Source organism: Ammodytes marinus (genome assembly GCF_949987685.1).
Source record: "Ammodytes marinus genome assembly, chromosome: 1".
NCBI lineage: Eukaryota > Metazoa > Chordata > Actinopteri > Uranoscopiformes > Ammodytidae > Ammodytes > Ammodytes marinus.
In genome coordinates, this window is record NC_137230.1 from 1,906,199 (window position 1) to 1,922,200 (window position 16,002).

General features: G+C 40.1%; 1 protein-coding gene across 3 annotated transcripts in view; it reads right to left on the reverse strand.

Annotated features, from left to right (window-relative positions):
- pcsk6 (proprotein convertase subtilisin/kexin type 6) overlaps positions 1–16,002 on the reverse strand; it is a 53,110-nt gene that overhangs the window by 34,635 nt on the left and 2,473 nt on the right. For all 3 annotated transcript variants that reach the window (XM_080032963.1, XM_080032964.1, XM_080032965.1), the window contains exons 5-7: positions 9,708–9,784; positions 927–1,015; positions 313–485 (exon numbers count right to left, since the gene is read on the reverse strand). In XM_080032963.1, the coding sequence (XP_079889089.1) occupies positions 313–485; positions 927–1,015; positions 9,708–9,784 (339 nt within the window). The remainder of the gene's footprint in view (positions 1–312; positions 486–926; positions 1,016–9,707; positions 9,785–16,002) is intronic.

Below are 16,002 nucleotides of genomic sequence, written 5' to 3' on the forward strand. Positions count from 1 at the left end.
AGATAGATAGATAGATAGATAGATAGATAGATAGATACTTTATTTATACCCAGGGAAATTAAATAGTTTTAAATCAAATTTTCATTAAACATTTAAAAAACTTCCTCTGATTGAGTCCCCTCTACTGGCACAAAAGGGAGTAATTCTAGATGTTCTAGCCAGTGGCAGGAATGACCTTCTGTACTGGTCCTTATTACAGTCAACCTGAAGAGCCTCCCACTGTGTAGGGGCTGTCCATTATCTTCAGCAGCTTGTGCAACATCCTTCTCTCCAAACATCAATCATAACTTCTGCTCGGAGACGGATACAAACCTTCTTGATGCCTTGCTCAAAAGCCTTCTTGGTGAGTGGGCCTGGGCCATCCACTGTCCTGCCATCGTCCTTAGGCCCCCAGCTGGCGCTGTAGATGTGGATGTAGTCAGGCCGGATCCCCAGAGACTTGGCTTCTACCAAGTCAGTCACATCACCATCCAGCATCCGAATCCCTGTATCCAAGGTAACATCCATCTCAATACGTTAAGAACATTTTCAAATAGAGTGAAGTGCCCCAGTCTTCCTCACAACTTAATTACACTACACAGATAATTGTTTTTCATCTTGGAGCACAATGGTCCCATACAGAACAGTAGCATGCAGTTCTTATGAGCCAAACTAAAAGCCGCAAGCAGCAAACATCAGGTTTCAGTCTTCACTTCCACTAGTTCAGTTAAAAGACAGACTGAGACAAATCTCATCTTTTCATAGATTTTTGCAACTGCAAAAAATGTCTAATTTCAACATAGCTTTCAATAAAGTAAATATAATCGTTAAAAGCAATTTTAGGGAGTTAACTAAAACACACGTGAGCAATACAAGAATAAGTTAAAACGTTGAGTAAACCAACAATGATTCTGGAAAAATGTTCAGAAAAGGACAGACAACTCTACCTCCAATGTGGGCATTATAGGCTATCCCAACAATGCAATGGGAGTTATTGGCAACTGCTGCAACTTCACCTGCACAGCGAGTTCCATGTCTACAGGTAAAGAGAGAGCAAACATAGAAATGACAAGCTGACATACAGCTGGGATTCTCTTCAATGCCATGGTCATGCTTCAAACATATCTAGGAGGGATATGTGAAATCCAATAACAGATAGTGTAAATAATGTTGAGAAGGCATATTTTACACACCAATATTCCTTTCATATATCATTTAAAAGGAGATGTGTTCACACAAGCTACAGAGAGAGGTTTCTCTCTTTCCATTCTCTTCCTTTACTCCACCTCCTTTCGCAGAAAGTGTACACACCTGAGAATAGAGGCTTCTTATGGCTGTCCTTCACTGCCTACAGATGATGGGATCTATTGAAAACCAACAAACTACAAAAATGGATAACCTTATCTTCTACTCTCACATGCATCAGGCAAAGTCAGGCGTATGAATGTTCAGAGCCCTTTATGAGCCAATACATACAAGAAGAGGAATATAGTAACCATCTGAAATCAGTTACCAACATTCTTCTTGTTGGAATTTTCGACTTCAGGAGGGTAAGTTCCAAACTAATAGTCAACATGAACCCACTTTAGAATGGGGAACACGTTGGGCCGGTTTCACAGACAGGGCCTAGATTAAGCCAGGAGTAGGCCTTAATGTGGACTAGTTAAACTGGGACGTTTAAGTCACTTTCATGGATATGGCTTAAGTTTGGCTTAGTTAGTCTGAGACTATGGCTGTGTCTTGATTCAGAGACCACGCACTTGGTAGGACGCAGTCTCGCGGTCTATGAAGGCTATAGCCTATGAAGGCCGATTCTAAGGCCGGTTTTAAGGCCAACGAGCCTTGTTAAACGAGACGGTCTCCGCAGGTCTCCGTTTACGAGCATTTCCGGTTTACGTAACAAGCCGTTACCTTGCGTGACGACTCGCCGCTCCTGTGCTGCCTAGCAACCCTGATTGCTGCCAACGGAGACAGCCGTGTCAGCGGAGGAAAAAAGAAAAATAAGTTGTCTACCAGACGAAAAGAAAAAAAAGTACAAGAAAAAAAGAAAGGAAGATAAAAGTTAAGAAGATGGAGCAACACGTTGCTGTTTTGTTATTTTTTATTTTATTTTATGCAATCTCTGAAAAAAACGCAATGAATCTTGGGATATGTTGGGCCACGAAGGATACATCTGATGCAGCCTTCAAAACTGCTTCAAAACCGTGAAACGAAGGCTGCATTTCACGACCGCATATGAGGAGCCTTGCAAGGAGCCTTGCAAATGGGACAGCCTTTGCGCGCCGCTATGACGCAATCGGTCTTCAAATGCAGCCTACGAGGCCGGTTCCAAGACCGCAACCCCTGAATCAAGACACAGCCTCTGAAGTCCTGGGGCCTATTGCATAAAAGTGGAATAAAGACATCCAGGATGATTGATAAAGCCAGCCTTGACAAAGTCTAGCCTGGGCACTTTGGATCAGTCAGTTGCATAAACGCCAATCCAGGATGTAAAGGGGCCGCTTTGTCAAACCAGGTGTAAGTAATTCTGTTAAGTGCCAGCCCACAGCTTTCAGAAGTAGACCCAGGCTGTGTCTTGATTCAGGGGTTGCGGTCTTGGAACCGGCCTCGTAGGCTGCATTTGAAGACCGATTGCGTCATAGCGGCGCGCAAAGGCTGTCCCATTTGCAAGGCTCCTTGCAAGGCTCCTCATATGCGGTCGTGAAATGCAGCCTTCGTTTCACGGTTTTGAAGCAGTTTTGAAGGCTGCATCAGATGTATCCTTCGTGGCCCAACATATCCCAAGATTCATTGCGTTTTTTTCAGAGATTGCATAAAATAAAATAAAAAATAACAAAACAGCAACGTGTTGCTCCATCTTCTTAACTTTTATCTTCCTTTCTTTTTTTCTTGTACTTTTTTTTCTTTTCGTCTGGTAGACAACTTATTTTTCTTTTTTCCTCCGCTGACAGGGCTGTCTCCGTTGGCAGCAATCAGGGTTGCTAGGCAGCACAGGAGCGGCGAGTCGTCACGCAAGGTAACGGCTTGTTACGTAAACCGGAAATGCTCGTAAACGGAGACCTGCGGAGACCGTCTCGTTTAACAAGGCTCGTTGGCCTTAAAACTGGCCTTAAAATCGGCCTTCATAGGCTATAGCCTTCATAGACCGCGAGACTGCGTCCTACCAAGTGCGTGGTCTCTGAATCAAGACACAGCCCCAGAGATTGAACACAGATTTACTGATGTAAAAATGGAAAAGACGGCCCATTTTCCCACAATGCCTTGCTAGTTTAAACCGTAAGTGAGGGGGCTGTTCATTTCATAGAGCAACTGTATTCTCTGCTGACTGGTCTTGATGTCCCTGCATTGTTTTATGATAAAATAGTTGACAGTGAGCAGTCTGCAGGCGCATATAAAAAAATTGAATATCATGGAAAGTCCATTCAAAAAGTTAAACTTTCATAGATTCATTACTCAAAGTGAAATATGTCAGGCCTTTTTTTTGGATGATTGATTGATCATGGAATAAAAAATCCAGTATCTCAAAATATTAGAATATTACATACAACCAATCAGAAAAAGGATTTATAATACAGAAATGTCGACCTTCTGAAAAGTATGTTTATTCTAGATTAATTTCACTTCATGTGTAATGAATTTCTAGAATATATTTAAGTTTCACTTTTTGAATTAAATTACAGAAAAAAGGAAATTTTCATTGATATTGAATTTCATTTTAGATGCACCTCGATATAGTTATAAGTACAAAGTGAATTTATTTGACCCACATTTGCAACGTCATCTGCCATCGATAATCAATTGTATAAATATAGCCTGCAATATTAACAGACTATCACATAAATTATTATAATTTATATCAGCTCATCTTAATGTAATTATAATTAAGTTAATTATAAATGGTTCAGGTTTAAATAAAAAAAGAACTATTTAACTAAATGACAATGCAGTCTTTTACATGGTACTTTAAAACAGGCTAATGAAAATAAAGCAATACACAGAAGATCATGGAATAACTGTTAAACACCTTGATTTCAGATCGGAGTGACAGCTGACTGAGCCAATCAGGCAACAGAATAAGTGTATCCTTTACGTTTAGCCTGGTCGGGACCAGGCTAAACGTAAAGGATAACTCACCATGGTAACTTATGTCCCTCCGCTTTTATGCAACCGGATCATGGCTAACGCAAGCCAGGATAACCGAAATATCCTAGGTTAATCCCTTATCCTAGTTTTATGCAACAGGCCCGTGGAGTAAGGTAAGTAAGCCTGATTGTAAACACCTGCCCTTGAGCACATGCTGCTGGTCCAACGGTGATCATAAAAACCCAGAGTGGAGCAGAAACACCATTGCTTGTGAGAAAAAACAATGGCAGAGGCTAAAAAAATCCCGTCAATAAACTTTAATGAATTTGAAAAAAATCTCTTAAAAAAAAGTATGTTTAATAGAGCTACTCTAGGTCTAAATTTGAGTTTAAATTAATCCTCCAAAGAGGCAGGTTTAACTTCAGTTTAGTGGTGTTTGTAAGAGAGCATGGACTATTTGGAATATCTAAATGAAGACCAACTCCCACTGCAGAGGCCAGCCAGAAGAGTACTTGTGGATAGGTCTTATCCAAAACATTTATTTGATGAATTTACATTTGGAGACCGCTTTCAATATGGAAAATGCACTGAAAATAACAACTTTGCTTGAGTTTATTAGATGGATGCATTTAAATTGAAGATGTATTCAGCACAATACAATGAGTGTCTAAAACAATTCTGTTTTCAAATGTGGTTGTTGTGATTTAAAATACTGACACACGTGAATAACAAAATGACAAAACACAACATGAACACCTTTTATTTTCTACTTATATCTTCACTGTGATTAGTAATCACAATTGTCTCAGTACTGTATCTTGTTTGAATAATAGCTCTCTCTTCCAACTTCATGTCCAATTCCACCTGTAGAATTTTCATTTTCATGTCATACTTCCTTCAGATATTGCATTTTCTGTTCATGGAATTCTCAGGCTAACTTTCATGCAACGTCGGGCCTATTTCAGGTAGCTGGTTTTATATGGAAGTAAATGAGTGTCATCGGATTTTGAAAATAAAAAGCCATTGAATTTTAAGCACTGAATATTTTGCATTGAAATAACGTATCTGAATATAGGGAAGAATATAATGGCTAGCATATATATAGAAACATGTTTGTACTCACCGAAGCACCATCGTTACTTGCGTTGCCGTTTGACATGGCTAAAACCTGATTTGCCTTCCTGCATCAGTCAGGGGTATCCAAGGCAACGAGCTAATATTCCCACTTACTCTCTTTGTTTGAACGTGATCTAGCATCTATGATCGATTGCTCTTCCTTGGGTCCCCAAAGTTTTACTCTGAATTTCATACATGGGATTTTGCAGTTGAATTTGGCACGTTGAATTTTTTAACGTTGAATATTTGATTTTGAATTTGAGAACATTGTAAAATAAAGGTGAAAATGTGTTGTTTAAAATGTAATGAGTTAAATTCAGATACGTTATTTCAATGCATAAATATTCAGTGCTTAAAATTCAATGGCTTTTTATTTTCAAAATCCGATGACACTCATTTACTTCCATAGTTTTACATACTCTGAGTTTAACCCTGCGCTCTGAGTTGGTCAACTCAGAGCGCAGGGTTGATGAGTAACTCTGGGTTTTCGGTTTCAGAACAGTGGATCAGCGTTGGGTCAATAAACTCTGAGCGTGTTCACTCTGGGTGGAGCGTGTGCGTAAAAGCCATCGTCAATGGATCGCTGATAACATGATTCACCATGGAAACAGAAGAAACAAATGCGTGATCCTCCCACTTCTCCACTTCTCAAAAAAAAAATTAAAAAAAACTTCTCCGCTCCTCCCACTGAGTTAGAAATATTAACGAATGAGTTTATGGTAGCCTATGGAGAAGAATTAACGGGGATATTGTCACATAACTCTGATCTCATCTCCTCGGCAATTCAGAAAAAAACAGAGCAATAATTTCGCTTCCGTATGAGAAGCCATAGTCTATTTTAAAAAGTTACGCATATCAGCAGTAAAGTAATAAAGCTGGCGCGGCACAGCATTTCTGACAGTGTTTTATATTCGCTGTATAATATGTTGGGAAGCTATAGCCTAATAGCCCACTGTGCAGTAAACAGACTGTCGCTTCTTTTAAATGGGGAGTGAAAGACATTAACGTCTGACACATAAGGTGACAGTTTCCATTGAAGAGCCTGATTGATTTATTACCAGATCCATTTTCCTCAAGTGATCACAGTTTAAATTATTATATAATTTTTATATTCATATTAGGCTATTTAACGAGGCTCGTCTGTGACTTTAGGATCGCACAAGTGAACAGTAACAATCGCGTGCAGCCGCAGCGTTAAAGCCTTTGCACACCGGGCGCGACGCGAATAAACGCAACGTAAAAGCGAATGTTTTGAAATGTGAATTTTGTCGCGTCTCACTTTAGAAGCGACGTCTAGGAAAAATCGAAATCGGTTCGAAAAAATAAAAAACGCAAATTCACGATGCGAATTGACGGCGCTGGTGTGGAAGCTTGTATTGACTCTGTATACGTTCGTTAATTAACGGATTAATCGCACGAATAAAACGCGCCCGGTGTGCAAAGGCCTTTACATGAATCCACCTGACATAAATCTGTTCAGTGGCACAGACGTTAAAAAGCATACAATACACACATTAATCTGAATGTAGAGCATGTCAGGATGTGTAAGTTGGCCGCCTATATGAACGGACCGAGGGCTGAGAACAAGGCTACTGATCAGATAAATGATCGGTCAAACGTAAAATCATCAGGAAATGATAAAAACATTCCGATGGAGATTTCTATGGAGTGATTTTGCTTCAAACTGTACAGGGTCACATTGTGACAGTGACACTCTTTCTTCAGTCGGAGCTGCAGCGTAAAGTGAAAACAAACTCAGGGTAGGTCTAACCACCTATCCAGCAGGTTAGACCCATGGCGTATGTTGCCGCAGTAACTGACTCTCGGTTGCGCTGAACCTGCTTCTTGAAACGGAAAACCCAGAGTTTCCACTAACTCAGAGCGAACAAGCTCTGGGTTGCCTCAAAACCAGCTACCTGAAATAGGCCCGTCATCTTTTTTGTCCTTTGTTGAAAGGTTGTGGCCAGCTCTTCTTTGAAGCGAGATTCGGGTTTGTCCACAGAGTCTATCAGTGCAGATATCATTAAATATAATGTAAAAATTATAAATGAGAAAGATGTGAAATACCGATAATAATGAAGATAACCTGAAGTTGGTGTATTGTTCTCTTAGTAACATTTTCATTAGTATTGAATTTGTTGCAAATTGCGGCCCAACTATTTATTTGCTCAGTCCCAGCTGTATGGCTTTTAGATTCAATAACCGGATGGTTTCAAACTATTTTTTTAAGAGATTTTTTTCAAATCTATTAAAGTTTGACGGGATTCTTTAGCCTCTGCCATTGTTTTTTCTCACAAGCAATGGTGTTTCTGCTCCACTCCAGGTTTTTATGATCACCGTTGGACCAGCAGCACGTGCTCATGGGCAGGTGTTCACAATCAGGCTTACTTACCTTACTCCTGGGGCCTGTTGCATAAAAGTGGAATAAAGATATCCAGGATGATTGATAAAGCCAGCCTTGACAAAGTCTAGCCTGGGCACTTTGGATCAGTCAGTTGCATAAACGCCAATCCAGGATGTAAAGGGGCTGCTTTGTCAAGCCAGGTGTAAGTAATTCTGTTAAGTGCCAGCCCACAGCTTTCAGAAGTAGACCCAAAGATCGAACACAGATTTACTGATGGAAAAATGGAAAAGACGGCCCATTTTCCCACAATGCCTTGCTAGTTTAAACCGTAAGTGAGAGGGCAGTTCATTTCATACAGGAGATGTATTCTCTGCCGACTGTTCTTGATGTCCCTGCATTGTTTTATGATACCATAGTTGACAGTGAGCAGTCTGCAGGTGCATCTAAAAAATGTAATATCATGGAAAGTCCATTCAAAAAGTGAAATATGTCAGGCCTTTTTTTGGATGATTGGTTGATCATGGAATAAAAAATCCAGTATCTCAAAATATTAGAATGTTACATACAACCAATCAGAAAAAGGATTTATAATACAGAAATGTCGACCTTCTGAAAAGTATGTTTATTCTAGATTAATTTCACTCCATGTGTAATGAATTTCTAGAATATATTTAAGTTTCACTTTTTGAATTCAATTACAGAAAAAAGGAAATTTTCATTGATATTGAATTTTGTTTTAGATGCACCTCGATATAGTGATAAGTACAAAGTGAATTTATTTGACCCACACTTGCAACGTCATCTGCCATCGATAATCAATTGTATAAATATAGCCTGCAATATTAACAGACTATCACATAAATTATTATAATTTATATCATTGCATCTTAATCTAAACGTAAAGGATACATCTCCATGGTAAATTCTGTCCCTCCGCTTTTATGCAACTGGATCATGGCTAACGCAAGCCAGGATAACCGAAATATCCTAGGTTAATCCCTTATCCTAGTTTTATGCAACAGGCCCCAGGACTTCATAGTCTCAGACTGACTAAGACAAACTTAAGCCATATCCATGAAAGTGACTTAAACGTCCCAGTTTAACTAGTCCACATTAAGGCCTACTCCTGGCTTAATCTAGGCCCTGTCTGTGAAACCGGCCCGAAATGAAGTTGGAAGAGAGAGCTATGATTCAAACAAGATACAGTACTGAGACAATTGTGATTACTAATCACAGTGAAGATATAAGTAGAAAATAAAAGGTGTTCATGTTGTGTTTTGTCATTTTGTTATTCATGTGTGTCAGTATTTTAAATCACAACAACCACATTTGAAAACAGAATTGTTTTAGACACTCATTTTATTATACTGAATACATCTTCAATTTAAATGCATCCATCTAATAAACTCAAGCAAAGTTGTTATTTCCAGTGCATTTTCCATATTGAAAGCGGTCTCCAAATGTAAGTTCATCAAATAAATGTTTTGGATAAGACCTATCCACAAGTACTCTTCTGGCTGGCCTCTGCAGTGGGAGTTGGTCTTCATTTAGATATTCCAAATAGTCCATGCTCTCTTACAAACACCACTAAACTGAAGTTAAACCTGCCTCTTTGGAGGATTAATCTAAGGTCAAATTTAGACCTAGAGTAGCTCTAGTCGTCCGTCTTGCAATTTGCTTTGTTTAATCCAGAATATCTTTAATCTAGGACTATTTTAAACTGAGTCTGTGCAAGTAGCTTTGAATTAATCCAGCTCAACAGGCATTTTAGTCTCGGACTAGGCTTAAGCCTTGTCTGTGAAACCGGAACATTATTTATTAAGTGAAAATTCAGGGAGAATGATTATTCTTGTGGTACTACCACCTTATTAGACACATACTGAGCAAAGCTTATAAAGAAGATTGTACTTCATGTACAACAACTTCCTTACTTTCTGTTAATAACCAGTAATCAGGGAGGTCATTGAGAGAAAATTCGTAGTTAAAGGCCTATTAGATGTAGAATAAAGTCATTCAGATTAAGGCATTAATTAGTGCTTTCTAATGCCTAATTAAGAGCAAATATGCAACAAATATGCATGCAAATAAGCAGCTAGTTAATAAAGAATAGGTGTACCTTAATATAAAGTGTTACCGATTTAAGTTGACTGTGTCAGAGTGCAGACATTGGTGCTTTTCTTCTTACATGTTTTCATTGCGGGAGTCATACCGTGGTGTAGGGTCATGGTCATTAGCATTGACATCATAACTTGCCAGATGGTCCTAAAGAAATATTAAAGAACACTCAACATATCATTGTGCTATTGCGGTTATATCCTTAACATTTTCATTAATATGACTCAACATTGCTTGCTCCATACAAAATCAATCAGAAGTTTTTAACTAGAACTTTTTTTTTTTTTTTAAGTAATTTTTTGGGCATTTCTTTGCTTTATTGATAGTGCAGAGAGACAGAGGTGAAATGGGGAAGAGAGGGGAGTGACATGCAGAGAACGACCGCGGGCTGGAATCGAACCCGGGTCTGCTGCCGGGCCCGGCCCAGGGGGGGGACGCCCTACCAACTGAGCTAAGGGCGCCCCCCTTAACTAGAACTTTTACAGAAATGTTATATACGTCTTCTTTAAATATGTTAGCCTAGGAATAGGCTAATTTTCATTACTAAAGAACCCCCGCCACCACCACATTTGTAATGAACTGTCCTCCCACCTGTGTTTCAACTTATGAGAGGGTTTAGTGGAAATGCAGAGTGATTTAGCCTTACAATAGCCTAATGAAAGCCATGAGCATATTATGGCAGTAGATGACAAATACTTTTTTAAAGAGTAATTTATGTTTACATATCATACAAACCATAGGCCGATGCACTACTGTTACACGCATTAGTAAAAAGAGAAAAACAAGAGTGATCACGGTTATTGTCACAGCCCTACGTGTTGCTCTTCATTTTGTTCCATAACGATGTTATTTCATTTATTGGTAACATCAAATAAAGTATAAAGAATGTTACTATGCAGTAACGTTTTAACCGACCTCATTTCTACTTTTATTTGATACATTATTCTAGTACTCTTCTTATTCCTGGCCAGTGTTGCCACAGTTACCTTTAAAAAGTAACTTAGTTACTTTACTGATTACTTGATTTTAAAAGTAACTAAGTTAGATTACAAGTTACTTTACAATTTACTTTACAGGTTTTGAAGCCTGTATATCTCAATTTAAAACATGCACATATTAAGAATCATTTAAAATATAAAAAATAAAGCTTGTATGCTAGTAGCCTATAGGCATACTGTTTTCAAAATAATAAAAATTATGGTTTAAAAATGTTTATAAAAAAAAAGTGTTTCCCCCCAAATAAATGCATTCCTCCAAAGTGCAAAGACAGTAGCAGTGTCTTTAACTTAACTTGCTTGGCCCTTCACTCTCATGCATTTATCTGACTTTTCTCTTTGCTGTCTCATGTGTTGATAGACTGGGCGTGTGTGGCCACGTGACATAGCGACTATAAGTTTGAGTTTCCAAGTTTTAAACACTTCTATCTCTTCAACGTCACCGAATCATAAATATCCCCATATAGTTTGTTTTCTGCCACAGTTCAGCTCGGCCGTAATGCTGCTGCACACACACACACACACACACTCACACACGCACACACGCACACACGCACACACGCACCCTCTCTCTCTCACACACACACACACACACACACACACACTGCATGTCAGAGCAGGAGAGACCTCTCCATGCTGCGACTGACCCGCAGTTCTTAGCGAAATCGCCCGTCCTAGGAACGGACTCTCCCCTGCTGCTAGTGCCTCACATCAGAAGTCTGCGTTTACATACAGATTCATAATCGAGTAAATGAATGAATAAGACTTCAACAGGACTTGTAAAATGCATGTTAACACCTTTTATCTGATCTATTTAGCAAAAAAATGGGAACATTAACGGACAAGCGAAGTCGGATAAGAACACTTGTGCCTCGTTTCCACCGAGTAGAGCGGGTCGGGTCGGAGCGGCTCAGAGCGGGACAGCTCACTTTTAAGAATCTCTGTGGTGTTTCCACCACCGACCCTACCCTTACTGGTAGGGCGGGGTTTATGACCCTACCCTTACTGGTAGGGCGGGTTTAGGCTGGACTGCGATAGCCGCCGCCAGAATGTGGGTCAAACTATCAGGCTGTGGAACAACTGTGGTCAAGCCAGCGGTCTCTTGTTTTTGCTTGGTCAAACCAGCCGCTTCTTTATTTATTCCCCCCGTGTTGTTGTGAGCACAGAGACGGCTCGGTGCAACTGATACAGACAGTGAGCGAACAGTGCTGGCTGCGGCAGCTACGTGACATCGTAGCAGTGGGACACAGTGTAGCCAACTGATTAATTTAATGACGAGGAAAAACACCACACAATAAACAGTGCCGCGCTCACATTTTCGCCAAAACACAAGACTCTCTTCACTCTAGCCGAGGTGACTACACACGGCGGAAATGATTCTTTCGACCAACTGTGGTCAAGCCAGCGGTCTCTCGTTTTTGCTCGGTCAAACCAGCCGCTTCTTTATTTATTCCCCCCGTGTTGTTGTGAGCGTGTATTTACTACTATCTATGGCGTAAACACACAGAGACGGCTCGGTGCAACTCATAGAGACAGTGAGCGAACAGCGCTGGCTGCGGCAGCTACGTGACTAGCAGTGGGACACAGTGTAACCAACTGATTAATTTATTGACGAGGAAAAACACCACACAATAAACAGTGCTGTGCTCACATTTTCGCCAAAACACAATACTCTCTTCAATCTTGCCGAGATGACTAAACATGGCGGAAATGATTATTTCGACCAATCAAATGACGGCAGTGTGTAGCTCCGCCTTTTAGGCACCCTTTCAGGCGGCTAGTACCCCTACGGAGGAGTACTGAGATTAGGAGCGGCTCAGAGCGGTTAGGTGCGCTTAAACCGTACCCTACCCAACTTTTGGCAAATGAAAGGCCAAACTACCCGGACCGAACCGCTCCGATCCGACCCGCTCTACTCGGTGGAAACGAGGCACTAGATAACTTGTTCATAGTCGGCATTCTACCTGCATGTATACAGGGATCGCATATCACATTACGGAGTTCTCGTTCTGCGCTTGCTGGAGAATCCCTGCCACGGATTTCAAAAGGAAGTGGAAGGAGACGACGTAATAAATCCGTGTACCTTCCGTTCAATCCATATCCGTTTGGAAATCAAAACACGAAAAACTAAAAGTGACCTGTTTTTTTAATAATCATCCTCTCATCTACATTATATATTTTACTAAAACACGTTTTTATCCATTTTTAATCACAATTCATGACCAGGATATCAGATATGAGAATAATGGCCTAAATGTTGATTTTGAAAAATACATGTTTCAATTTAGTGAAAGAAGTGTGTGCGCACGCGTGTGCGTGTGTGTGTGTGCGCGCCCAGAGGCGAACTTAACCATTGCGCAAAGGTAGGCAATTGCCTTGGGTCTCATAATCATATGATAAATGTTTGTTTTACTCTTCATTCATTAATCACCGATTACGTGCGGACGTCAGCATCGCACTGGGAACTGAGGGACACATCCTACATTATTGATAATGTTATTGATACTCGTGATCAGCTGAGGCATAAGCCCCAGTGCAGACAGCTGCATATGAAAACATTTTTATTGGTTAGGTCCACGAGTGAAAATTGCGCCTGAGGTGATCGTCGTCTCTGTCTCTCTTTTTTCCCTGTCTTCACTTCACTTGCCGAGTCAAAGTGGGCGATCACCCAGTTTAAGGGGGCGTGTGTGTGTGTGTGTGAGCTGAACAGAAAGAAGTGCTGTGCAAAACTAGAACATTTTAGATTCCACATCGCAACACAACCATCAGCTCAGACAGCGCAGAGAAAAGTTTGAAGAATGCATGAGAGTGATGGCCCAGGCAAGTTTCAGTAAGTTTACAGAAGTGCCACACTGTTACTGTCGGATAAATGTATTTAGTCATTTTAAAGGTTCAGTAAGCGGAATGGTCAGTTTAGCTAACTTCCTGTCAGTGACTGCAGTTAGCAGTCCCCTCCCTCGTCCCCACGTCATCACATTAATGCACTGGGTCTTCAAGCAGCGAATTATCTAGCATCATCTCAGATGAGTAAGTGTGATAAAACATGATAAAAACCATCAAAACAGACATTGGGAAGGATTTTTAACTGCTCCGCCATTGTAGGCGCATACACATTCACCCATCTGTCGCTCTGCGAGTGCACCGTCAGTGAGACAGGTGCCGGTTTAATATATAAGTGATCACTGTATGAATTCAACACTTATATTAACATAAATAAATCGCTTACTTCACCTTTAAGGGGAAAACACATTGTATTTATTATTTTAACTATTGAGTTATTTGTAAAACAGCCTGCTGTGGAGCCATACAGTATTTATTTTCAAAATGTTCAATGCTGATTTATTTTTACGTTTTAAATTGGGAAATACTTGTTCCAAAAGGACCAATAACCTCTGTATTTACAAAGAAATCAAGCAAGTAGGCTAATAATAACCATTAATAATGAATTATAGGCTTATAGGCTATCACATCACAGTAGACCTAATTGTCCACAATAATCTCACAACAGCCCCCATCCAAAAAGGAACTTTAAAAAGTTACAACTGTAAGGTCAGTTGTCTGTTTTATTCAAATAAGCAGTTGTTTATTTCTGTAGTGCGTATTGGCATCTTTGAGCAAAATACCCCCAAAATTTTCGGCACGCCGCTTTGCACCGCGCCTCCTCCACACCTGGGCGGTGACCACCTTGACTAAGACATTTCCTGGGGGAAACACTGTTGCGCCACAAAAACAAGTCTAATATATAGACATTGATGTCAATTTAGCAAAGTAGCTCTTGGCCACTTTAATTTTTTCAAAGTAGCTCTCAGTTGAAAAAAGGTTGGAGACCACTTGTTAAAGGGCTACTGCGCCACCTAGCGTAGCAGAGACAGCTATGCACCAGCCATTTATCCAATCTTTGATAGGCCATGTATACTCAGACAAGTGGCAAATTCGGTATAGTTGTCCCATGGAAACGCAGTACTATACTGCTGATTCACCGTCCAGCAGTATAGTACTCTTTTTACTCACATGCCTGTTCATTATTTATGTTCATTTTGCTTCACTCACTGCTGTCTTCCAGTTTTCCCTGGTGGAGACGAGACGGTGTGGATCAGGTCCCCCCTCTGGCAGCATCTGAAGCCCTCCTGCATCCACACTATTCACTATTCATATTTTAATTTAGTATTACCATGTAAACATCTGGTCAATGGTTCGACCCCTTTTATGATTTTCTCTACTTATGACATCTATTGCAGTATGTCCGTCCTGGGAGAGGGATCCCTTACTCTGTCAACTCTCCCTGAGGTTTCTCAATTTTTTAATCCTGATAAAGGTTTTGTACTGGGAGCTTTTTCTCAGCCGAGCTAAGGGTCTAAGGGCAGGGTGTCGCACTGTATGGAATGTGAAGCCCACTGAGGCAAATGTCTATTTGTGATATTGGGCTATACAAATAAAACTGATTTGATTTGATTTGACTTAGACGAGGGGCGCTACCAAAGGGAAGAGAGGAGCGATTGGAGCGTTTAGAGACACGCGCGCACATTTATTTACATTAAATCGCTATCGCAGCAATTTGTGCACTATGTAAAATGTTTCACTAACGAAAATGACAAAAATAGTAATGCACAGTGACTTTGATGATTTTGGAAATAGTAACGCGTTAGATTACTCGTCACTGAAAAAAGTGGTCCGATGCCAGTAACGCGTTACTTAGTAACGCGTTACTGGCATCACTGTTCCTGGCAATAGCCTGAGATGCTACACGTGAAAATTCCCAAGGGCATATTTAAAAATTTGAACTGTATCCATATTTCGAGATGGTTTGACTTATAATAATCATGACTGAGGAAGTATAACAATGATTAATGGAGAAGGGGTGGGATCAGCGGCGGCTCGCCCATAGAGGGCGATAGGGCGACGCCCTCTTTGAGCCACACCAGCAAAAAACTAAAATATAATAATGATAATAATAATGATGAAACATTTATTAATTTTTTATCTATAATCATAATGTATGATTTCAATACAGTTTGTACCTGCATCTAAGTCTGAATATCATTGTACAATCAGCGTCTGTGTTCTGTGCCGTCACTCTGGGGCGATTTCAGGCTGGTTGAAAATCGCCCCGAGCGTTCTCATAGACTTCAATGTAAAACTTATTTTTTTTCAAACTGCAGGCTTCACAATGCAATCTCTATGGGTTCCACTGGGTGGGATTAAACTCCTTCGCGGACATTTTATCCCAATCACGAGGTATTTTTAATCATGAGGTATTTGTCAATCATGAGGTATTTGTCAATCATGTATTTTCTATGTTGTGTAATATGCATATCTTCTGTATGAAAATGTCTGATTCCTTAACAAAAATTCAATCAACAAAATTAAAAT